The sequence below is a fragment of the Xiphophorus couchianus genome, chromosome 7, assembly GCF_001444195.1.
Source record: "Xiphophorus couchianus chromosome 7, X_couchianus-1.0, whole genome shotgun sequence".
In the NCBI taxonomy this organism is placed as follows: domain Eukaryota; kingdom Metazoa; phylum Chordata; class Actinopteri; order Cyprinodontiformes; family Poeciliidae; genus Xiphophorus; species Xiphophorus couchianus.
The window spans coordinates 11,754,962-11,780,937 of NC_040234.1; the positions used below are offsets into that span (position 1 = coordinate 11,754,962).

At 37.2% G+C, this 25,976-nt stretch overlaps 4 protein-coding genes across 5 annotated transcripts; 3 read left to right on the forward strand and 1 right to left on the reverse strand.

The window, feature by feature from the left end:
* Positions 1–160: 160 nt before the first annotated feature.
* On the forward strand, positions 161–3,626 carry txndc9 (thioredoxin domain containing 9). Its single transcript, XM_028023915.1, has 5 exons — positions 161–297; positions 1,486–1,682; positions 2,071–2,189; positions 2,684–2,938; positions 3,038–3,626. Exons 2-5 carry the CDS (start codon positions 1,512–1,514, stop codon positions 3,150–3,152), a joined length of 660 nt encoding a protein of 219 aa, XP_027879716.1. The 5' UTR covers positions 161–297; positions 1,486–1,511; the 3' UTR covers positions 3,153–3,626.
* Positions 3,627–3,684: 58 nt separating this feature from the next.
* On the reverse strand, positions 3,685–7,011 carry mrpl30 (mitochondrial ribosomal protein L30). Its single transcript, XM_028023917.1, has 5 exons — positions 6,726–7,011; positions 6,124–6,210; positions 5,768–5,914; positions 5,425–5,498; positions 3,685–5,171 (listed from the first exon to the last, which is right to left on the reverse strand). The coding sequence occupies exons 1-5, from the start codon at positions 6,765–6,767 to the stop codon at positions 5,039–5,041; spliced, it is 483 nt and encodes a 160-aa protein (XP_027879718.1). The 5' UTR covers positions 6,768–7,011; the 3' UTR covers positions 3,685–5,038.
* A 230-nt stretch (positions 7,012–7,241) lies between these two features.
* Positions 7,242–9,774, forward strand: mitd1 (MIT, microtubule interacting and transport, domain containing 1). The gene is made up of 7 exons (XM_028023913.1): positions 7,242–7,501; positions 7,576–7,677; positions 8,195–8,331; positions 8,926–9,012; positions 9,100–9,212; positions 9,337–9,397; positions 9,482–9,774. The coding sequence occupies exons 1-7, from the start codon at positions 7,357–7,359 to the stop codon at positions 9,575–9,577; spliced, it is 741 nt and encodes a 246-aa protein (XP_027879714.1). The 5' UTR covers positions 7,242–7,356; the 3' UTR covers positions 9,578–9,774.
* A 2,488-nt stretch (positions 9,775–12,262) lies between these two features.
* Positions 12,263–24,864, forward strand: cracdla (cracd like a). 2 transcript variants are annotated; one of them, XM_028023832.1, is made up of 10 exons: positions 12,263–12,510; positions 14,601–14,659; positions 14,808–14,952; positions 15,045–15,177; positions 15,261–15,404; positions 17,562–17,819; positions 17,893–19,900; positions 20,996–21,930; positions 22,143–22,260; positions 23,686–24,864. In XM_028023832.1, the coding sequence occupies exons 2-10, from the start codon at positions 14,611–14,613 to the stop codon at positions 23,874–23,876; spliced, it is 3,981 nt and encodes a 1,326-aa protein (XP_027879633.1). In that variant the 5' UTR covers positions 12,263–12,510; positions 14,601–14,610; the 3' UTR covers positions 23,877–24,864. The 2 variants fall into 2 exon arrangements, with proteins under 2 accessions (XP_027879633.1, XP_027879632.1); XM_028023831.1 differs by lacking the exon at positions 12,263–12,510 and adding an exon at positions 14,410–14,503.
* Positions 24,865–25,976: the final 1,112 nt, after the last annotated feature.

Genomic DNA, 25,976 nt, shown 5'->3' on the forward strand with positions numbered 1-25,976 from the left:
GTTGTAAATTTTGTAACTCATTTCAGAAGGCAAAACTGTTTCATTTCATCGATTCATTACACAGAATGAAATATTTATCTTATTTCTTGTACATTTGATGACTGTGACTTATAGATAATGTGAAAACCCAAAATCCACTATCACGGAAAATTAACACGGTATTTCAAAAATATTTTTTATTTTGTAAGATACCCGGCCGGAAGAGCTATTAATGACATCAAACAGGCCTATTTTGACGTCGTATCCAGTGTGGCAGTTTCGCGCATTAACTGTGGTATCTACCGTCATTATTTTCTGGTACTGTTTTACTTCATTTTAGTTGTTATATTGTAAATGTCTATTATAATTGAACAGTTTGCTGATGACAATACTGTTGTTCTTAATCCTACCATTTTTAAAATGTATAATACTTTTATATGTAGAAGGTACCGACAGCGTTAGCCTGCTAGCTAGCATATCAAGCAAACGTAACGTAAATTCAGGTATTTGTTTTATTTCTGATAGCTGACTGTAAGTAGTCGGTCCCTCCTGACATGTTAACTCATAATTATGTTCGGAGCTAGTCTTTAACAGGAGATGAGTAAATAACCGCAACATAGACTTCATAAACTGTAGTCGGTGAAAATAAGGTGTGCCCTGTTGTTACCATGGCTTTTGTTAGCTGCAGGTGTTTGAGATTAACAGCTATTCCACTGCTTTTAATTAAATGAGCAGTGGATTTAAATTTAAAAGTAAAATGATTGTTGCTCGTTGTTTGTGTTAGACTCGAGCTGAAATAGTGCACATAAGAACTGTTTATATGGCTACACAACTGCTCTGCCAGGTCTTGGTTCCACGTTTTAAACTGCACTTGTACAAAGTTTGACATTAAATAAAAATAGAAATATTTTATGTAACGTGTATAGTTTAACAGAGGAATATTAAAGATGAAAAACAGCCAAAAATATCTTTGTTCAGCTCTGGATCCCACTATGGATCACTATGTTACAGTTTTGGTTTGCTGTAGGTGCAGTTCCTCGATTCCATCTGTCCCTTAAACTATTTTTATTTGATATTCTTTTCAATTTCCCTAATATTGGCTGACTCTGATATTAATGTGGCTATATTGTGCATCACTACTTGTTAGCATAACAAGCTGATTGCTTGATATGCAAGCAATCAGCTTGTGCACAACTGGAAACGTTTTAAACATTGGAATTTCTGGTAAGAAATTGAAAAGTGTAGTGGCTTTCTTTCTTTCAACCAGCTGATTGATAGTGTGCAGCAATGTGTCGGGAAGAGGTCAGTCCTCCTCCAGTTGCTTTCTTGCTTCCTTCCTCCTCCAGTTGTTTTCTTTATCCTGGAAACTAACCCGGAGTTAGTATGTAGCTATATTTAAGAAGTGCAACCTCATATCAAATTGGGTTTTTGCAAAGTGTTTAAATCACACGATGCTGTACATTGTTGCCATGTCTCAGTTTCCACTTGTTCTTTCTTCCTCCTCAGATTCAGAGCTTTTGACACAGGCAGCCATGGCCATTCCCGTTGAAATCATAAGCAAGGTGATAGAGCAAACGGCTAAGGTGGTAGACGAGCAGGTGGAGGCGCAGCTCAGCAAGCTGAATGAAATGGACGACGACGATCTTGAGAGGCTGAAGGAAAGACGATTGGAGGCACTTAAAAAAGCACAGAAGCAAAAGCAAGTAAGTGTGACACTTTACCCACCTGGATAGGAAACTGGAGGTGCTTTAAAAACACTCAGAAACAGATGCAGGTGACTGGACGTTTGTATAAACTCTGTGTATGAAAGGTGCAGGTGTTTCAAGTTTAGATGACCAGTTCAGTCAGATCAGTAGAAATCAAAGCAAAAGATTAAACTTGGTGAGGGATTCTGTTATAAGCTGGTGAAGGAAAATGAGGATAAATGACAATTTTCCAATTAAAGTTTGATAGGAAACCCTAAAGACATCTTTAAAAATACATACATTGAGGAGCAGTTATCTTCCTGAGAAAGTAATACTTGGACGTCAATTGCACTTAGAAATAACAAACTTTTCATATTTTACTTGTTTTGAATTTTCTACTTTGAAGGAGTGGCTGTCCAAAGGCCATGGCGAGTACAGAGAAATCTCCAGCGAGAAAGACTTTTTTGATGAAGTAAAGGACAGCAAGAATGTTGTCTGCCACTTTTACAGAAATTCAACCTTCAGGTAACTACACAGCATGTTGCAAACATTTGGTTTTAATATTTTAGTTTAGTTTAATTTATGACCACTGTTTTTCCAGTAGTTGCAGAAAATCTTAGCTACTTTTAAAGATGTTCGTGTTAAGTCAAGCAATGTTATTGGCTATCTAAAATACAATTTAAGTTTCATAATTTGTAAATACAATAAATTATATATGAGGCATTAATTCAAACTTTTTAGGGAACTAAAAACTGCACTCATTAATTTTTTTTTTACTATTTTAGAATTAATGTTAATTAAAATAATCAATGCGGAAAATCTAACAGTTTATTCCACTTGAAAAAAGGAAAGATCAATTCCAACGCAAGTCACTGATGAACTAAAACTAAAGAAATAAACTGCAAATCTACAAAAAAACAGTTTTACTTTTATTCTCAGATGCAAAATCCATAGGCTTATTCTTGCTGTGCAGGTGAGAACATTGTTACGTTTGCCATTTTGTATTTTTCTTCTTGTAGATGTAAGATCCTGGACAAACACCTGGCTCTCTTGGCAAAGAAGCATGTTGAAACCAAGTTCATTAAACTAAATGTAGAAAAGGCCCCATTTTTGACAGAGAGGCTACGCATCAAAGTTATTCCTACACTGGCTTTGCTTTTAGATGGGAAAACAAAGGATTATGTAGTGGGATTCACAGATCTGGGCAACACAGATGAGTTTTCCACCGAGATGCTTGAATGGAGACTTGGATGCGCAGATGTGATTAACTACAGGTAAGACCTGCAGAACAATCACTCCTCCATCTGTGGGATTTCACAAAGGAAGAAGTACGCATTCATTTTAATTTCCACCTTCTTGTTTCGTTTTTGTAGCGGCAACCTGATGGAGCCACCGACAGGATCACAAAAGTCTGGCTCAAAGATCACAAAAGTGGAGAAGAAAAGTATCAGAGGGCGAGGTTACGACTCCGACTCCGAGGACGACTGAAACGCTTTGATGTGGCTGGTTTTATCCGTTATTTCCAGCAGACAGCCCTCTTTCATTGTTTTGTTTTCATCACCTACTCATTCATTTTTACAATTTACCTGATCTGTGATTTTCATCTTTTATTTAATGAAATGTTATGTTTTATATTTAGATCAGTCAAGATATTGCATATGACTAACTTGGACATACAGTAATAATAATAATTTGGTCATCCTGAGCAAGGAATCACACATGATGTGATTCACTGTTTTAGTCTTCTAATGGCCAATACACTTTAAGCCTTCTTTTTGAATCAGACTTGTTGGTTTCATTGCGTTTTTTCAAGTGTTAGTTAGAACAGAGCCTGTGATGCATGTGGGTGCCAAGATCAAATGTATTCAGTTTTTAGCATCAGAATACATTTATACATAACATGACCATGTAGCAAAGAGTTTCACTTGATAAATATTGATGTAATAAAAAGCAGTAAAATAATTTCACTTTCCTCCTGTGATTCTTGTTTTCACTGTTTACAGACGGGGTCCCAATGATGTTAATTGACATCTGATTTATTTTGAATCAAGAACAGATGCAGGCCTGAAAACAACCAAATCAAAATTTTTCTTTTGAGTGCCTTGGAAAAAATATTCATGCAAGTTAAGACGTTTTCTACATTTTTGTCATGTTTCCACCACAGCACACCTTCACATATGACAGCTGGCTGTCCTGTCAGCTGTACCGATTCCTGGAGCCTTTGTAAAGGCTTTACAACATCCTGCAAAACTATTAATTTACCTCGACTTACTTTCAATTTCTTTTTATGCTACAACCACAAATTTCTGCATACTTTACTGGGATTTTATATGCTGGAACTATTTTTAGTAATACAAATTAATTGTGGCTTGCTTATGTTTTTCAACCCTTCAAATGTCTGAGCATTGTAGAACCATGTTTCTATGCAATTATAGCAGCAAGTATTTTGAGATACAAATCAGCTTTTTCTACAAAGTAAAGAAATTTAAACATTTTCTAAGTCAAGAAGAAAAACAGCCTAAATGTAAATCAGATTGTTGAGCAATTTTTACATTTTAAGATTTTCAGTGGCATTAAAACCAGACAACTCTAACATGAATGTTTGAGACGAACTGGTTCTGTTCTGTTGTTTTTAGGGTCACCGTCTTGCCGCCCCTGTCTCAAAACGTTAAAACACTGACAAGCTTCCATCATCACTGAACAAAAGCATCTTAACAGTCTAATGCTGCCACTGCCACGTGCCAACGCGGGGATGCAGTTTGTTCTATTTTGATGGTGGCAAATTGCAAATGTGACTTCTTTATGGATTTATCTGAATAGTTAAAAGTATTTCAAATATTTCAATAGCCTGATTATATCCATGGATCTAGGAAGGCCAAATTCCTAGGTCCAACAGTCAGGATGTTCTGGATTTCTTTTATGTTCTCTATCAGGCTGTGACTGAGCAGCTGTATTTACAGTGAAATAAGATATTTACACACAGCGTGACTCTCATAGCTTTTCCCCCCTGACATTACACTGAACACATTGGAGCCGACACAAAGGGCACATTTACACTCTGATCTTTAGGACAGGTATCGGTTCCTTTCCTCCTATGCTAAGCTTTACCTGTATAGGTTCATTATACTTTTAATTACTGAAACAAACTTTTCAATCATTTAGACTTATTTAGATACACCAGTAGTTTCAAACTGTGTCTTGGTTATTTGTTAAGCTAGGTTTGCTGAAGGATTTCAAACTAATCCAATCACTACAAAATATTTCATTAAGCTCAAAAGACACCTTAGAAGAGAACAAGACTGGAACCTATTTTTTATATTTCTTCCTATTTATTTATTAACAGCTTAAATATGAACAAACATCACAGAGCAGAACTAAGACTCAATAGCCTTGTTGTCGACAGGTTGGAGAAGGCGACGTACAATCAGCTCTCCCTTGCTGTTGATGTATGTGTCGGCCATGTCCTCCTCAGAAGGGAGACCATGTGGAGTTTTCAGGGGCTGTATCCTTCATGCAACAGGAAACCGTAAAAGGTGGGAGACGGGTCACAATCATACAGTTGTATACCACATTCATCATAGAGACCTATGATGAATGTGACAGAAGGCTTAATAAAACATTTTTTTAAGTGTTCTGGCACTACAAATCATTACTTGAATGACTTAATCTGTAGTAATCTTCATGGTCATTTTTTTTAAATGCCTGCTTTGATTTTGTTACTTTATTATTTAAAGCACTCTGCATTGTAAAGTAATCTTACCTTATAAGATGCTTGATAATTTTCAGTTGGTTATTAACTGAAGGCGTGTTTTTATGGATTACAGGTTTGTGGGCCTGACAGGAAGACAAACAGAGAGAAAGATTAAAACATTGTCTATGCATTATATACAGTGCCATTTGTATTTATGATAGCTTAAGTGTTAGGTTGACAAACACTGTGTGCTTATCTTATTATTAAACAATTATTCTGCCAGCTACTAGTAATAAATAAATTATGGGCTTTATTGACAGGTAGACATAAAGTCCAGGTTGCACACGTGGATCAAGACTTGACTGAATATCTCCCAACTCTTGTTGCTCATTTTAGATGATATTAATAGTACCTTTTGAAGTCCAAAGTATTTCACGATGTTCTTCTCCCAGTATGGCCTTCGCATTGCACTTTTGACCCGGGTCACTATGTGCAGTTTGTGAGGTTGCTCTGGATCGCCTCCATACTTCTCGTGCTCTTTTGATCTCTCTTCAAAAATCTGTCAAACGGGAACAAACATTTAATTTCTCATCACAGACAAGGCAAACGAGCTGCAGCAGGTGCCTTATTTTTACACCACTTCGTAGCATTGACAATGAAATGCATCTTACTCTTATTTCCCCATAAAATGTTGAAAATGAATATTAAAAAAATACATACAAAAAGTGACAAGTGTGAGAACATTGAGTATTTTTTCTTGATTCTCACCGTCTCTGGGATTCTTGATTTGGAAAATTTGCTGCGAGTGGGCACAAACCACGAACAAGGTGATAAAACTGTGGCGTCTTTCAATGCCTGCAACATCAGAAGAAATAGAGACTGTACTGTAGCACTGTGAGCCAGGAGGGTGGTATCTTTTCTGATGCACAAAATTCTGCGAAACGTCGACAACACAAAAAGTTTCTATATCAGATTAATCTTCCATATTCCTTATCTATTCCCCAACTGCAACTGTGTTTTCTCGGAGACTCCACAATACAATACAAAATTATTTGACCATTTTTAAATGATCCTACGTCTGAGAGTGTGCATAAATAATTGTCTCCCTGTATTGCTGGTCCTTTTATCTCTTCACTGTTGTGTTTCTTTGCAGCTTTGGTCGCTTCCAGCTTAACAACAGCTAAGAAATGTCTCCAAGAAAATGTCTCCATATGATTGATAAATAATTATGACCAGTAGAAGTAATATTTTGTACGAGTCAAATAGCCCAATTAGAGATTAGGGCCATCAATTGTATTACATCTTTGAAAATAATAAAGAATAAAATTGAACTTTCCACGAATATGCCCTAAATATACTAAAACACTTACCTTACTTGTGAGAAAGCTCAAACCGCGGCAAATGCCTGACATATTGAATTTGTGAGGCACAAGCTGCTACTTAGACGCAAGACGCCAAGGTTACAGCGCTGCTAAAGGCTAAATATAGAAAATGCTAACGTTAAGTCGCAATTAAGTTGAGAGCTTAATGTCTAACAATATTCACTAAATTCACCACCAAATCCTCCGTTCAAGAAAAATAACATTATACTCCAAAACAGCCTAAACACTTTTGTCCTGAGTTTTACTTGCGATAAGCTAACCGAAAACGTGACTGAGTTACATCTAAACTGTACCGGTTGGAAAACACTACTTCCTTTATTTATTTATTTTAATATAAAACTTTATTACCGGTCTAAAATGCACATTTAAAAGTTTAAGAATTGTATCTAGATAAATAAGCACTTCTATAAGTATTTTCAAAACTTAGTTTCATCTGCATATCTGAAATTAACAAATGAACCATCACCTTTTCCTGGGGAATTATTTTGCAGGAGCTCTTAGATAGCTTTCAACGTCTGGGCGAGTTCCGCCAATTTTTAGGTCATTTTCTTTTACAAATGAAGCACGAACCAGCGATAACATAAAAATAAATATTAAAAGGTAAAAACCATAAAGGAAAATGACAGAGAACCACGTGTCCGGGATGGAGGCTTCGGCCGTGTCAGTTCTGAAACGAGCCGTGGAGCTGGACCACAGCGGCCGCTTCCAGGAGTCTCTGGTCTGCTACCAGGAGGGGATCCAGCTGCTCTTAGACGTGTTGAAAGGTATCCCATTGCTCCTGATGTAAACATTAAAATTCACAACTCTCAGCTCACATGTTTCCTTCCGGTCTTAACAGCTTTGAAAGATGACTCAAAGAGAGGACACTACAGGGAGAAGATCAAGGGCTACATGGACAGAGCAGAGCAAATCAAATCTCATGTTAACCAGATGAAAGAAGGTACTGTCATCAAACACAGGACTTCCAGAACTCTCCATACCGCTTCAACATATTTACATTTCCTCCGTCTGCATGTATGACGCGTTTTCCTAGGTTTTAATGTGGTAATTGGTAGTTGTGTGATAACATTTCCATGTTCAGAGGAAGAAATGAGCAAGGTTCTGTGAGCTCTCCAAAGTTCTGGGTATTGTTTTTTAACCTCTGCCTTGAACCTCTCCATAACCTTTTCCTGCGTTTCTTATGCTGTTTGTTCTCTAATGTTCTCTAACAAACTTCGGACACTTTTCCAGAACAGTTGAATTTATGCTGAGATTTATTTTTACACACCTGACTGAATACAAACTATTCTTATTACTTAAAAAATAAATAAAATTTATACATTCTTTTTCTTTCACTTCACAATAATGTGCCCCTTTTTGTTTGCTTATCACATAAAAGTCATGTAAAATACTGTGATGTTTTTAGTTGTAATGACACAAAACGTGAAAAATGTAAATATTTTTTCTCGTGCTGACAGATGGGAAATATCACGAGCAGATAAAGATCTCGGAGGATGCCACAGGCTACTGCTATGAGGCTCTGTTTAAACCTTACATCAGCAGCGCTCTCTCTGAGATTTGGGTGGAGGACCCATACATACGTCATACCCACCAGGTATGATCCCTGTTTTTTTTCTTTTATTTATTATTGTGTGGTTTCTTTCTGCTGGATTCATTCATATTAGGCTTTGCTCAAAGATGGCAGCAGCTACTGTATTCTGATAATCAGGGTTACGCTGTGATTCAATTTTAATTTTTCTTGTATTTTGCCACAAAATTTAAAGGAAACAAGAGTTGGTGCATTGCCATGCATGCAAATTCTGCATTGAAATACTATTTCTGCCCCCTTCTTTCTTTCCCTTTGCTGCCCGCACTGGATCCATATTCTTAGAGATAGAGAGTAAGCTAACAAAAAGTGGTGAGGATTTTTACTCAGAGACGGTGTTCCAAAATTAAAGTTTATTTTTTATAGTTTATTTTTTTTTGCTTTGGTGTTCAATTTATTCTAATATTCTTTAAAAGTCATGTTTTTAAATAACATTTTTTTCTGAAAATGTATCTTCCTACACAGCTGTTGTTATCTTTAACTCATGTGAATCATATTTAAACTTTGAGTTAAACTTGATACAGTTTAATAGTTTGAAGTCTCCTCTCAGCACAAACGTGCTTTATTAATGCTAATTAAACCTGTATGTCTCCTCTGCACCAGTTGTACAACTTCCTACGGTTCTGTGAGATGTTGCTAAAATCGTGCGGCAAGGTGAATAAGATCCACCTCCTCACATCCCAGGATGAAGTAGGTTACCTAAATAATGAGCTGACATTGTGTGACAAATGTCAAGCAGTCACAGATGTTAATAATTCTGATGGATTTTTTGTCCAGGGTGATAACACCCAGCAGAACAGCGCTCTGTCCGAGCTGAGGGGCAGTCTGGGGGGTCATGGGGTGACTCTGGATGTTCAGTACTCCTCCACCATTCATGACAGGGAGATCAGGTGTGTCTTTTACCTACAGGGTGTTTTTTTTCTTGTTTGCTTTCAGTTTACAACTATGTGCAACGATGTTTTTTTTTTTCTTGTGTTCAAAATGAGGAATTAATACTCTGGTAACTGTTTATAGGTTTGACAATGGTTGGATTATAAAAATCGGAAGAGGGTTGGATTACTTTAAGAAGCCTAAGGTGAGACTGAAGCTTCATATTCTGAGTAATCATCTTTTTTTCTGATACCTGTGGATGTTAAGTTCTGATTGTTGTGTCCAACAGGGCCGGTTCTCTATCGGATATTGTGACTACGACCTCAGACACTGCCATGAGACTTCTGTTGACATTTTCCACACCAAACACACAAAAACTCTATGATATTCATCCTGCTCAAAATAATATTTTCCTCTAACTTCAGAGACTGACCTCAAAAACTAAACCGAAACACATCTGCAGTGATTTTAATTTTGCCTTAACATACAGCTTCTCCCGCTGGATTTTTCTTGCACTGGTGTGTCATAGCCAAAGTTGACAGGACTATTAAAACTTTCTTTACTTTAAGACGTTCTTTTGAACACCCGCCTCTCTTTTGTCGTATTTATTAAGGTTGCTTTTATGAATCTTGTATGAATGTGTGATGGCATAAGCTGTTAAAATGCTTTAATACATTTTCTGAATAATTAAAATGTTCTTTTACTGATCTATAAATGCAACACTGTTTTTTTTTTTGTGGTTAAGCAATATGAATAAAAAGCTATCTTAAATTCATAAAGCCATGATAATAATGGCATGAAGGATATTGGATAAAAATGGGATCTTTTAAAAATGTATTAATATTTAGTTGAAAAAATCCTACAAAAATAAATCTTTTCAGTCAGAGAGACCTGGTCAGTATGGAGAAATAGACTGAAACAAATAAGAGATATAAACATTCATTTGTAATAAAATAATCTTAACTGGGGTTGGGGTTAATAAGAAATGCCTCTTTGCTGAATTTCAAGATTTATTTGACCAGTTTACATACATTTGAGGGTTTTGTAGAATTATATTTTTGGTCCACGCAGGTTCACCACTGAAACACATAACTTGTCTCTTTCCTTAATGGTACGAAGGTTGAACGTTTGCATAGGTTTTGAACAGATGAATGTGGCAGCTTCAGGTTTGTTGTCCAAGGATGAATCAGACTGGTGGAGGACCATGGCTCTTTCCCCAATTTATTTAAAAAGTTTTTAGTTAAAATCTGAAAATGGCTAATTTACCAAAAAGGAAATAAAGTCTTGTTTAAATAAGCTGTGAAAAGTGATTTATAGATGCATAAAACCACAACACGTCTCTTTTAAAATGCACATTTAAAAAAAAAAGTTTCAAATATTATGTTATTATATTATCAAATAATATATATTATTACAAATACTATGTTAGGAACTAAATTTTATAGTTGTAGTAAAAGACGTATTTTTATGCCTTTATATCTGATTCAACAAGAGTGGTATAAGTGGCTAAACATTGGTTTCTTTTTTGTTGATACAATCTCAAGCTTATCTTAAGGCACACTGACACCAGCTGTTCAACTGACTTTGACCATGTTGCATCAGCAGGCTGAGTGTTGTGTGTCACAAATTAAGCTATATTTGCTAAGAAATCACGTCTTTGTTTACAAGCTTGATTTCTGTTCCATTATTGTCACGTGTTTTTTGTTTGTTTGTTTGTTTTCAATTAAATGGGGTTAAACTGACAGGGATGGAGGAACGAAAGGCTGGGATTACAGAAAATGTGGCGCTCATGCACTCATAAAAAAAAGATAAAATTACTAAAAACGTATTAAAACTAACAAGGAGATTTTACATATTTGTTTACTGAATCCCTCTTTAAAAAACAGGTAATGCGCTATGATACCGTCTGTATTACCAGTCAACATGTTGAAATAAAACATTTTTTGTAAAAAATAAATTAATAAATAAAACCGGTTAAAGGAAAATAAAAATCTAAATGGTTTTCTAAAAGGTTTTCATGGGAAACCTTTTGCTTAACTGAAGGGTGACTCTCATGGGTTCACACGGCTCTGTGATCGGATTATCTATCAGCCTTAATCTCGATATGCACAGACCTCATCTGGGTTCAGAGATGAAGAAATTATAATCCATGAGGAAACCTCCTGAACAAGAGACAATCACATGCAGTAAATAAGGTCAGTTTCCCTCCGTTTCTCCACAGCAGGGAGGGAAAGAGTTCAGTTCATGTTCTGATTATCTCATTGTAGCGTAAATAATGTAAATAATCTACAATCACATTATACACAGGTCACAAAACGCAGCCATGCATATTGGTCTTTATGTTTAAATCAGAGAGAAATCCATAAATGGACATATTCTTCCTGCTTCTTTACATTTATGTATTAGTTGAGAGGAATGTAGTCATTATTTTAATCTGATAGATTTGAAACTAATCATTAAGGAGCTCAGTTCTGTGTAACTGGATATGAAATGGACCTGCTGTCTTGCAAAGAGTTTATGGTGTTTTGTGAATTGACGCTGTAAATAAACAAAACTTCAAACAAACTTTTTATTTAAATATTTTTACATTTTTAAATCCATTCTAAGCTACTTTATTTCACTCACATGAACCAATGGCTATATAGTGTAACTTCTGGCTTTTTTTGTTATTTATACTTTGCTTCTTTTTAATACCATAAAAGAATGTCAAAAAAGTTAATGCCTTTAAAAAGACAAATTTTAGCCTTAGAAATTACCGTACCAAGAATATAAGACAACTAAATTATGACTGACAATTTCAACTTGTTTTTTGTTTTGTTTTTTTGTCCCAGACTTCTCCCTGTATTCATCTGGGAGAGCGAATGACCTAGTGTGGTCTATAAACAATCTCATGAGCCATGATTCCTGTGTGCATGCCCTCCTTCCAACTGGACTGGAGCTTTATTTTTTCCCTCTACTCTCATTTCTGGGCCTAAAAACCAGGTTAGCGTTTTATAAGGAGCTTAGCGCAGAGGGCCACAGTGTGCCACTAATGTAATAGAGTATCCCTCCCTCTCCCTCACACACACATTCTCATCTGTCCTCTTTTCTCTTTGTGCATTTGCTTATCCTGTCATGCAGTGACCTTCTCCCTCTGTTGTCCATTCTTCTCCCAGCCTGTTTTTTCCACTTTTCTTCGCTCCTTTGCCTCTGCTTCTGCAGATGTGGATGATGTCAGCCTGAGGGTTAAACATTAGGTCTGTCACACGGCTGAGAACTCCGACTGGAGACGAGGACAAACAGGAGGGAGGGAAGCCGCGCTGCTGGTTTGGTCGTTTGGTGAGTTTCAGACTGCATGGAGAGGGAGTGATTGAGTTTTTCCAGGTGAAATTCTTGGAAATGTTATGTTTTTGAATGAAATACTCCGATGTAGCTCTGTCTGTGGATTACTGTGCTGCTGTGAAATCTTACTAGAATCTCTCTGCATTGTCAATAATCCACCAGATTATCCTCTTTTTCTCTAGATGCTGTTGTTTGGCTCTGTAAATATCACAACTTCATTTCATGTTGATTTAATTTTTAGCCTTAAAGCACAAGGAAAATTATATTTTTGGGTTACTCTTCCTGCCCCTCCCTCTATTGTCACATGGTTATCATGTGTTTGTATCCTTTTAAGAAGGTGTGCTCCATTAGACAAGGTGCAGTATGGACTTTGCATGTTTGCCTATAACCTGATCTATCTGGTGTTATCAGTCAGGCAAGCAAGATTACACCCTTTTGACTCCTTGACGACTGAGGCACAACAGCATGAAACACAGAGTGGCTGCAGCTCACAAAACACCAGAGCGACGTTACAATACAAAAATATACAAAACGCAGCCAGATTTAAGACCTTAGTCTTAAATCCTTCCAACTTGGAAGAGCTGGGGAGATTTTGAATCTCTTCTAGAATGGCTCTAGTGTTCATAAAATTCAATTTCACTCTTGCTAAAGTGTATACCTCTTGTCACTTTATATCCACAAACATAAATGTATTTTTATTGGGGTTTAATGCAACAGAGCAACACAAAGGAAAAAGCATTTTTAAAAGATTTATACAGGTATAAAATCAAAAACGTGTGGTGTGAGTTTGGTGGTTGTCATCCACCATTTATCTTGGTATCCCTAGAAATAATATAATGCAACAAATGGCCTTCAGTACACACCTAGTCAGTACACAGACTCCACCTGTGTGTAACACAATCCCAACATAAAAGCAACCATTCAGTGAAGGCCTCAGAGGTTTGTTGGGGAACAATAGTGAACAAACAGTAATAAGAAGACCAGCAGAACAGCCAGGGATGGTGTTATGGAGACGTTTAAAGCAGGGTTAAGACAGGAAACAATGTCTCAGGGTTTAAACATGTCAGTGTTCGATCCATCACCAAAAAGTTACAAGTGTTTGGCACAACTGTACCAAGACATGGTTGCCTTGTAAATTGACAGCTAAAAAACATTTGACATTTGTGGAAGACTGGCAAGAGGAACGTTACTCTTGAGAGAAAGTCATAAAAAGTCATAAAAAGTTGTTTGGTCTAAAACACTGTCAACAAATTCACCTTGCTCATCAACCTGAGTGCAGCATCCCCACAATAAGACATAGTGTAGTGGTGGCAGCATCATGATGTGGGGTTGTTTTTCTTCACATGGGTCAGATGAGCTGTTAAGAAAACCTGAGCTGGAGGCTGACTATCCTGCTGGATATTGACCCTAAATATACATCTACTGTGCTGCTTTCCATCAATCAATAACATAAGATATGAACAAAATACATTGAAGTTTGTTGTTATAAGAAGACAAAACGTGGAAAAGTCGCCATTGAATAATCTTACTCAATACATTTCAGAGATTATTGGATTGTTGCAATAGTCACTATTGATCAAAGAAAATTCTGAACATGGCTACAAAATAAAAATTAAAGCCATTGCAGAAAATCATTTAGGAAGTGACCATATGAACGCGACTCCGTTGTTTCATTTGAATGTTGTAACGATGCCTGTTGTTCTGCTGCATAAACTTAATTGGTACCATAATTATTATACTAATAAGACCACCTGGATAATATAATAAATTAGCTCTTCTAAAATAGTGATTGCATTTTGCTGATCAGGGCAAGATGCTGCCCACCGCTGCCTGCTTTTCAGCAAAGGTTATTTCTGCTCCTGATAATCAGCCCTGTAATAAACCTTTGAACCGCATGTCTGTATTTATGCTTGAGAACAAAGAGCACACCACTGCTATGTTCATATCATTTTAAATGTACTCCACCATGGAAGAACAGCCCGCAAACATGGTATACGTGGAGTTTTTGTGGAGGCAAGTGCTTTTTGTAAATGTCTCCTACAAAAAATAACAAATTTTTGTCCTTTTTTGTATGTTTTCTTTTAAAGGATCGAACAGATGGAGTCGTTCTCAGGAGACAATGAAGAAGGCACAGAGGACATCACAAGTAAGATTAGCTCTTGCAGAAAATTGCTAAATTGGAAGGGTTTTAAAAAAAAAAAAAAGACAAAATCAAAAGATTTTGGAGATGTGATAGAATTTGTTCTGCCTTTGTGTGAATCAGCTTGAATCTGCCTCTTTCTTGGCCCTTACAGAACGTAAAAGTTCCAAAATCAAGTCTCTGAAAAGCCGTTTCTTCAGGAGGGCTAAGAAGAAGGGTGCAGAGGCAGATGCCAAGCTCAGCCAGTCAGCTAGTGATATAACCGCTGGAAAAGGACTTGGTTCAGATGAAAATTTAGCGTGAGTGCACAGCTGACAAAAAAGCTTTGCAAATAGTACATCTAATTTCACATCCTTATTCCCCTCAATCTTCTATTCTCTGTCACTAAAAGTTCTCAGGGTACAATGGGCTCCCGAGCAATTTCCCACGAAAGCATCTTTCTGGATGACCAGGTCCTTTCGGACCCGGATCCAGTCAGGGTTTCATCTCAGGAGAATGTTCACAGCAAAATCAAATCTCTGCAGGTATGGCTTCTTGTTCTCTTTACGGGGAATTTAAGGCAGGAGCAGCACATTTAACAGCAGCATCCCGTGCTTTACTGCTGTAGATGAAGCTCCAGCTGCAGAAGATGCATTTTGGGCCACCGCCAATGGTTCTGCCAATCAGGAGTCCAGAGGAAATGGCTCAGCAGTCGGAGGACTTTACTTTCCACGGCTCTAATGAAAGCTCAGGAGAGGGAACCCTCACAAAGGTAATTCAGTATCTGATTTTTGCTTCACCAAGGTGTAGAGTGAATAAATAAAAGCGTCAAATACAACAGTCCCAATGGAAGAGTGGAAGAAAAATCTGTTTCATACTAAATTTTATATTTATTTTACCAACACAACAGCACAATGTGTTTTATTAAGGAGGGGGTAATTGATTAGATAAAAAACAGCAATAAATTTTGTTTAAGTCACTGTTATGCATTGTTAAACCACATTTATAGTCCCTCTTCTGTACTATAAGCAGGCCTATAATCAAAATAAGAAAAAGGTGTCAGGATAAGATATAATTCAGAACTTTCCCACATATTGTATGGAAGCGTAGAGTCAACCAGGCTAAAGAGAAACAGAGCAAAATTAAGTTATAACACAAGAACCTTTATTGTTGTAACAATGTACTTGTCACGTTTGTGCAAAATGCATATAATGTTATAACAAAAGAAACTTTCAGATACTTACCACCTAACATTCACATTGTATAAATACGATCATTTCTTGTGCAAATGTCAAAAAGATCATTTTTGAACAATACGTTTTCTTGTTGAAACATAAAACCTTCTACGTTCAGTTGCTCCCTCTAGACACAGTCAAGATGCCACATTTCTCTTTTCTCAACCCTGTTTGGGTCCAGGTAGTCTGTAAATGTTTCACACCACCCTGAGAGACAACATAACCTGTCTGAATGCAGTTCAGCTGGTGTGGTATGCATTAATGGAGTTGAGAATGCTGTCACCTCAGTCAAAACAGACTCATTGTACCTCCTGTGCAGCTCCATGTGTTTTAAGGTCCTTATCAGTGTACGGATAATTATCACAGCACTGTACACAATGTTGAACAACAACATAATCTCTTCATGGCTCAATCAAAGCGTGAAATACAACTTAATCGGTTCTGGTTGACGAGGTATTTTCTAATTCTCTAATCTATCCCATCATAATTTAATTATGTTGTAAGGTAAACATATATTATATTCTAACAAGAAAATGCATTTTTGTTTATTAAAACATAATACAAACATTTATACTACATGTTTGTAGTATATATTTTACTACTAGATAATATTTATAAATTTAAGAATGTAAAAGGTTTTTGTTATAATGTCATAAATATGAATATTGTAATAACGTGACATATATTTTAGTATATTGTACAATCATGTACTATTTAATTTCCCTTTGGGATCAATGAAGTAGTTTTGAATTTGAATGAAAAATAATTTGCTAGAACAATGTAATATAGCTCCATTATTGCTCTGGCTTTTTTTTTTTGGTAGATGGTACTTCTGTGTTTTTGTTCATTACTGTTACAAACCTCAGTGCATTTTACTGGGATTTTATGTGACAGCCTAACACAAAGTAGGTCACAATGTGAAGTGGAAAGAAAATTATTTTACGGTTCTAAGAATTTAAAATACACAGGATGAATTTATATTCTGCTCCATTTGCTGTTGTACCCTTAACAAAAATCACCTGCCTTCAGAATTTTCCCAATGAAGTTAACGGAGTTGAAAAGTGTGGTATTTAATCGAGCAACCACTGCACCTGAACCTGAAAATAACATTCCCAATTCAAGACTTGGGAGTGGAAGCATCATGCTTTGGGATGCTTTTTTTTGTTTGTTTGTTTTAGCTGGGACAGGAAAGATAGTCAGAGTTGATAGGTAGATGAAGCTGAATGAATAAAAGGTCCTGGATGAAAACCATGTAGAGGCTGTGAAACTTATGAGACTGGGCTGGAGCAGAAGCCAGGGCTACATGACTATGGTCTATCAAGTGAACTGCTTATTCTGGGTCGAGACCTGAATTCAATAGAGAATCCAGGCCATCACATAAAAATTACTGTACACAAATGTTTTTCCTACAGTCTTAATGAGTTTGACAAAATTTTCTCTGAACAATGGGTCAATTTGTTATTCTTTTGATATGCAGTGCAAAGTCTGCAGCCGTAGTTGCAGGAAAATGTGGTTCTAAAAGCATTTCCTTGTGAGTTGAACACAAATGCACATCATTCTGTTCACATAAATGGAAGTTTGAGGGTTGAATGTGAAAAATCTCAATTCATGGATATATATGCTTTTTTAAATCATAGTAATCAATGATTTGTTTTAAATGCTATAAAGCGTGACCTCTTGCCTTTTCTTTTCAGTCAACATCTCAGCCAACTTCTCCTCCAGTCTCGCCCATCTCAAAATTGGCTCAAACAGTATCACCGTCCCAAATGCCTTCCCATCACTTTTCTGTTTCTGGACCCAACTATTCATCACCAGCTACAGCTGAGACTCCGGTAGACTTCAGCACACCAGCCGAATTCACCGCCTCCCTAGATACATCTGCTTTACGCCACAGGATGTCGATCAAACCTAGAAACCAGAGAGCCAGTTCAAAGAGAAAACCATCTTCTGGGGTGAGAATCCACATCTATCTTCACAAAGACAGCGCTAAAAATATATATTTTACTGTTTTTCTTCTCTTTTTAGATTGAATCTGGATCTCCTTTACGGGACCTGAAAGTCCGTGACCGATTTGAGCGTGTTCAAGAACAAGAGAAGGCGGTTGTTGCTCAAGAGGGACAAACAGTGGAGACAGACAAAGGACAGGCCAATCTTTCCCAGCTTTCTCCACTAACATTTGAAGAATTGTCACCAGTTTCATCTGAGGTTGCGTCCAAATTACCCAGTCAGGACAATGCTCTTCCTGAGACCAAAGCCTTCCCAATTCTTCGAGTGAAGCCTCCAGGGCAATTGGATGCATCGCCCACTAAACGGCCACACTCATCCTACATTGATTCAGAAATCAAAGAGAAAAAGGAATCGGATTTGGAGAGCCAAGTAACGTCCCAAAACAAGAGAAATACTTTTTTTGCCAGCATGACTGAAGTGTCCTCTGAGCAGCTCTCGCCATTCAGCTCATGGTTGACATCCAGGTCACCTCTTGCTCAGCAACAACAGGCTAAAAATAATGAGGACATCTCAACAAGAATAAAGACACAATCATCAGGATCTGACTCCTTTAATTTGTACAGAAACTGGGATGAAGAAAGACCTCGATCAGGCAGTTTCACAGGACTCCTGGAAAAGTCTAAGCCCAGGACTAAATCATTCGGGGTAGCTGAAGAGAAAATTGCAAAAGAAAGAGAAGAACTAAAGAATTTAACAGGATCCTTGGAAAAACCTGAAGCCAAATCTAGATCATTTGAGGGGATAGAAGATAAAATCACAAGAGAAGAGGAGAAAGTTAGAAGTTTAACAGGAGTCTTTGAAAAACCTGAAGCCAAGAAAAGCTTGGCTTCAGAGAAAATCACAAGAGAAAAGGAGGAAGTTAAACGTTTCACTGGATCCCTGGAAAAACCCGAAGCCAAGACTAGAGAATTTGGGGGAACAGAAGAGAAAATTACGAGAGAAAGAGAGGATTTAAAGAGTGTCACTGGATTCTTTGAGAAACCTGAAGTCAGGACTAAATCATTTGAGGGAACAGAAGAGAAAATCACAAAAGAAAAGGAGGAAGTTAAAAGTTTTACAGGATTGCGGGAAAAATCTGAAGCCAAAAGTAGACCATTTGGGGGAACTGAAGAGAAAAACACAAGCAAAATAAAGGAACTTAAAAATGTCACAGGATTCCTGGAAAAACATGAAGCCAAGATTAGATCATTTGGGGGAGCAGAAGAGAAAAACACAAGAGAAAGAGAGGAACTTAAATATTTTTCTGAAGTCCTTGGGAAACCTGAAGCCAAGACCAGATTATTTGGTGGAACAGAAGAAAAAATCACAAATGAAAAGGAGGAAGCTAAACATTTTACAGAGTTCCTGGAAAAACCTGATGTCAAGACCAGATCATTTGGGGGAACAGAAGAGAAAATAACAAAAGAAAAGGAGGAAGTTGAAGGTTTTACAGGATTCTGGGAAAAACCTGAAGTCAAGACTAGACCATTTGGGGGAACAGAAGAAAAAAAGACAAGACAAAGAGAGGAACTTAAAAATTTTACTGGAGTCCTTGAGAAACCTGAAGCCAAGACCAGATCATTTGGGGGAACAGAAGAAAAAATCACAAGAGAAAGGGAGGAAGTTAAAAGTTTACAGCCTAAAGGAAGCCCCTTTGCTGCAGACAGATCCACGGGCTCATCTCTTCCATGGGAAAGAAATCTCAACTATAAAAAAATAGAACCAGTGACAACAGCCAAAAACTCACCCTTAGACACGTATGTCATAGAGGCAGCGAGAGTGGACGGCACTCCGGAGATAGTGGATGAGGCTGTGGAAGCAAAGGAGCTTCCGGAGGATGAAACAAGGACACCGTTTGGCGTAAAGCTTCGCTCCACATCGCGCTCATTCAAGTTCCGCTCTGAAACAGCCTCTCAGCGCCATTCAGCGACGCTGCTGTCCGATGACCAAGATGTCGACACAAAGAAAAGACAGAAAATGGTCGACTGTTCCAGTCAAATATCTGAAAAGATACTAGCAAACACAAGCAGCTCCCGCAGATCACCAGGTGAGTCTGTCACAACTGTTATTTTTATCATTTTAGAGAATAATTGATTTTCTCAGACTCTCTGGTGCTCTTCAAAGTGGGAAAGACAGGAAAGCATTCTATTGAAGCAAGGCAGATGGGCTTTGATCTTCATAAATCAGGAAAGGACTGCAAAAAGCGACTGGCCTGAACTTGTCTATTGACCCATTTAGAGTGATAAATGAGAAGAATGACAGAAAACCAATGTAAATATATGACATTTAAATGTCATATATTTACTGAGACTTCACTTCACTGAGACTTAGTCAGATGGTACTGAGACTGAGGATAAGCTTTTCAATCTGGCATATAACAAAGGATGAATATAAGAATAGGCACCTCACGCCCAGTGCTAAATATAGTGGAAGATTTGTGTCGTTTGTTTTTTGTTTTGGAAAACTTATTGGAGCACATGGCTTCATTTAATTTTTGAAACACCAGGACATTCTGAATAGAACTCTAGTGCCCTCTTCCAGAAAAGTTCAGATGAATCATCATTGAGTTTCTCAGTAGGGCAATGACCCAAAACATATTGCCAAATTAACAAAGACATATCCAGTTTGCTCTATGACATCAGTCCTCCTATGTAAATCCAAGTCACAAACCTATAAGGTAACCTGAGGAGAAGAGTTTAATTCAGGACCCAAAATGCTGCACAATGTTTAGACTGTCCAACGACGAATGCCCACCAGTTATTTTAAGGCTTTTGATACATTTTCACCCTGTGAATTTTTTTTTTTTTAAAGTTTCTAAAAAAAAAAAAAAAACACATAAAACTGCACAGACAAAATAAGGATTATATTTGCAGTTGATATTACATTGATAAGATAAAACACTATTTAGTGCAGATTACAGACACTGCATGTATTGAAACATGTAGTGTGTTTTTGCAACTTTTGCATAATTTTAGTACTCTAGTTAAACATTGCATGCTGTGCAGCTGTGTCTTCATAGCAAGGTCCCACATTGTAAATAATCAATCCAGAAAGATAAGACTTCTTGCAATCACATAGGAACTTTGCACCCACTAAAATACCACTTGGCTAACATGTCTAACAGAGTTGTGTCACTCCTCAGATCCAGCTCCTTTCGGCGTTACCCTTCCAGTCAGGCGCAACACTTCACTTGAAGAAAGTTCTCAAACCACTCCCGTAGAAGTCCAAACAACTTCCATGCACCTAGCGGAATCTGAAACTGCCCCCCAGGTGACTCAGCCTAGCTCACAAGCATCCTCATCTGATGTGTCCTGGATGAGTTTGGCCATGGAAAAGACCAGGAGTCTCCAACATCTTTTGACCAGCAGATTTCAAAGAGATTTTACTGGCACACAAACTGGAGCTCGGCCTAAAAGCCAAGAAGAGACAATCACTGGACCTCAGGTGCAGAACCAGACAGTAAAGATTCAACAGAGCACACCACAGCTATCATCAGACAAAATGAAAGAAGAATCCGTTCAAAGCAGTGGCGAAGAGCAAGCTGTCAAACCCTCGGCACCAGCATCTCAAAAGAAGATGACGCTGATAACTCAGTTTGAGTCATGCAGCTCTAGAGACTCTCCAATCTCTAGACAAATGAGCCAAGGCCAGACGCAGCCTAACAGAGCTCAATCAGACCCTCAGGCCATCCCAAGAACAACCCACTCTCCATCACCCTCATCTCCTCTAATAGGCAACACGTCTCCATTTACATTTACACGAAGGAACGCGCCCCAGTCACTTGCACAGCCTAATCAATCCTCTCCCCAGCAGCAAACCTGCTGGACCAGTCAAGGTCTCCAACCTGCCACTCAATTCAAACATGTACCTTCAGCTCTGGATTCAGAACCTGCAGTCACATCAGCTGCAGCTCCAACTCTTGACTTTGCCTTGGAAAGAAGAGAAAAAGAATCCAGTGTTCCGAAAGAAAGTCCATCCCTCGTAAGCAAGCGGGTACTTTGGACTGGATCAGCGGCCGACAGGGTTGCCTTCATGGAGAAACGGGCAGAATGGACAACGCCACCATTGCTAAAGGAGGTTAGTCGCACTTTGGTGCGGTATCCCTCTTGTGGAACTGTCAGTAAAGCTATTGTAACACAACTTGATACTTAAATCAGATAGTTATACAGAATAAATTATTTAGATTCAAAAGTTATATTTGGTGCTGAACTAATATGTCATTTTATCTGAATAGTAAAATAAGTCTTTGCTAATTTTGTGAAAAATAAATAATTTTATACCTTTCTCAGGTGGAACAGAAGAAATCTCAAGCACAAATGCAAACCTCGAGTGACACTGACACTCTGGCTTATCTTTTCCCTCTAAGCAAAGATACAATGGAAATTAGACAAGTGGCAAAATCAGCAGGTATGTTGGCACACGTTTGTCATTGCAATACAGTACCACTTCAACATTTATGCACCCTGTTACATTGCATCCACAAAGACTTTGCAACATACCAACACAAAGCATAGAATAATTAGTAAAATGATACATGGTTTTCAGATATGTTTACAAAAGGTTGATGTACGTCTGTATTTAGCCCCCCTGGTGTCAGAATGTTGTAACCACCTTTACCTGCAGTAAGAGCTGCAAGTCCTCTGGGAATGTCTACTACTAGCTTTGCACATGATTTACTTCTCTATTCCTCTTTGCAGCATAACCTAAGTTTAGTCAGATGATATGAAGAGTGTCTATGAATATTAACATTTCAGTGTTGTCACAGATTTCAGGTTGGATTTAAGTTTAGACTTCGACTCGACCATTTAAGCACACGAATAAACCTTGATCTAAACCACTGGTTTCAGGACATTTTGAGCCACCTCACAAAATACTAGATTTTCCAGGTGCCACAGTATTGTTGAGACATTTTAAAGCAGTCATTGGAGTTTTCTGTTTATTATTTGTCACATAAAAGCAAAAGCATTTATATTCATTTGCACTTCATGTTTTTAAGTAGAACTTCCTAGCTTGAAAGAAAAACCCCTGATTGAGAATTTCAAGCAATGGACAGGTGGAGGTTTCTCACCAACCCCAACCTCAACATCCAATAGAGCTGCCATGTTTTAGTGGAGAGAAAACAAATGTATTTACATGAGTTTGGATTGTTGATTGTTGGCATAGCAAAACATGTTTAAGTTGGGTTTGACGTTATTTTCTGATACATTTTAAATTCGGAACTAAGTGGACTGCAGCACTTGAAGATTCACTGTTATCTGCTTTCTTCGTTTCTTCGAACCACTTTCCACTGTCATTCCCTTCACAATATGTCTTCAAATTTTTCAGTTTCAATTTGTGGATTAAAAATGAACATCACAAACAAATGTAAATCTACCTACATGAACCACAAAACTGTTTTCACTGTGCTTGATGTAATTTGGCATAGAGCTGTTTGAAGCAAAGATCAATGTGCTTGAACGTCTTATTGTTTTAAATTATTTGAACTTATAGACTCTAAATTAAAGTGACAAAGTATCCCCACAGGATGATACGATCACCACCATGTTTCACTGAAGGGAAGGTGCTCAAGAGTATGAGCAGTGGTACTTTAGTGCCAAGCACAAGGTTTGAATTTAGAGTAATAAAGTTCGGTTTTGGTTCTATCTGACCAGAGGTTCCCCACGTTTGCTGTGTGCCAAATATGACTTGAGGCACATTGCAAATAGTTTTTAGTTTAAATGTGCAAAATGTAGAATGATTTGAGGCACTGTGAGTTTATAGGTGCTGCTTCCCTAATATTGACAATGGTAAGCTGAGCTGTGTTGAACGGTTTTCCCTCTTTGCATTGTGTAGAATCCAGCCCGTCCAGGGTTATAGAAAAGCCTCCTGAGGACAAATGGACCCAGAAAAATGTGGAGTTGCCCTCCTCCCCATCTTCTTTACTCACTCGTTCATCAGCGCTGCATTCTGACAGCAGCCAGCCGTCCTGGATGGAGCTGGCTAAGAGGAAGTCAATGGCTTGGAGCGATAAGAGCACGGGCTAAGAGGGGAACCTGAGAGATTTACGGGTTCTGGAAACAAGAATAAGTACTGATTTGAATGAGAGAATAAGATAAAGGTTGAGTAAAGCTGCCTGGAAGGTGTTGATCAGATGTGATGGAAAAATTTTGCACTGTTTCTATGTAATCACAAAGTTTTATTGTTTTAGGAACAGAAAGAGAGACTCAGTAAATTCATTTCATTATGATCCCACGTCATAAAAAGATGTTTATGAATCGTTACTAATTATATTAGACAGTTTATTACTGTAAAATGTTTATGATAATCAAACAAACACATTTTATTAGTTTCTCTTATCGAACATTTTATTTTCAAAGAGCTGAGCAAAAATAAACAAAAGTTATTGGTTTCTCTAATTTTATGTCGAGAAATTTAACTTACAGCACCATCTACAGGCAAGGATACAACAGTCTACCAGAAAGAGAACTTCATTTTCTTATCCTATTTATAGACCTTGAATTAAGAAAACTAATCATAAATAAGGAAAAGTGAAGATGGTTCAAATCTATTTCATTGCTTTATTTTGAAGCTCCAGGCATTCTGAGCAGATTCTCCCATGATGTCTTTCTTTGACAAAAAAGCTGATGAGAATCTTATTAATAAGGTACAAACCATGGTAAGGTTTTCACCTTACCATGGCCAGTTAAGATTTTACATGGTATAAAACAATCTGTCTTTCTCATACTTTACATCTCTAATGAACGATGTGGTTGTGATTGATTGACATTTTTATTATTCATTATTAATTAGCCCTTTGCATAATACATCAGCAGATTTTATAAATTATAAATTGTATTGGGAAAGGAAAAATTTTTCTTTTAATGTATATTTTAAATTTGGTACTTAAATTTAAGTACCAAATTTAAGTACTGTTTACTTAAACAAACAAGAGGCGTGTTTGTTTACCACAAACACGCCTCTTGTGCAGCATAAAAACATTACGAGTATATTAAATGACATTTTGATGTGTAACTTTACTTTATTTGCTTTGATAATGAATAATATAAAACAGCAAAATCTTGCCCCAGGTGCAAGACAGCCATGTTCATGTTATTTCACCTATGACATGTCAAAATGTGTGCTATCAAATAAGGACTGCATGGCAGTTTACTAAATAACCTCCTATGATATACATTAATGTACATAGAAAAGTGGTGAAACTTTTTATTATCTTGTGTAGATACTTGCCTGTACCTAACCTAACATAGCGTTTTACAGTTTAGGTCTCTGCAAGTAAGACTTAAAAGATGGGTCATTGCCCAGCAGGAACAGAAAAAAACCCCAAGACAGAATGAAACAGTTCATTAATAAGATTAATGTACTGCAGGACCTGCATAATTTACGGTAACATCGAGATATTTCCTGCAGAGGACTGAACTCTCCAGATGGAAGTGAGAGCCTATCTGACGAACAGGAAAACATTTCAATACTCCATATACTTCAAAATTATAATCTCTCACCCCCTTACAGTCCTTAAGGAAATAGCTGTGTGCACATGTAAACCTTTTTTATTTTTATTTTTTTACAAAAAGTGAATTAGAATTCATAAAATTTGCTGATTTTTACAGGAAGTGAAATGTTTCATGTTATATTACAGAACAAAAGAGAATAGATCAATTGGTAATTCTTGATCTATTTCTGTACATTTATGCAAAATTACTGAGTTGCATCATTTTTTTATTCAGCATATTTTACCTCCACAATTAAACAGTGCACCAGCAATTATGCATTTACTACATAACTACTAAGTAGTTTTATTTCACTGAGCCCCTTTATGCATAACAGCAGAACTAGAATAGATTTATTTAAAAGCCATTTTCTTACTTGTGTGGGGCTTGGTGCAAATAAGCTGCTTTATTGTTTTGCTCCACTCACTGCCACCTAGTGGGCAGTTGGTGTATGTTCACTAAAATATTATTAACGAGAAATCTGGTTTTCACTCAGTATGCAATATATTTAAAAAAAATCTAAACGCATACATGAACAAAAATTAAAATGGACATGTTTTTTAAAAAAATATATATATATATTTTTTTTATATCTGCACTCAATATGCACCCATAAGATGATTAAAAAATAACGAG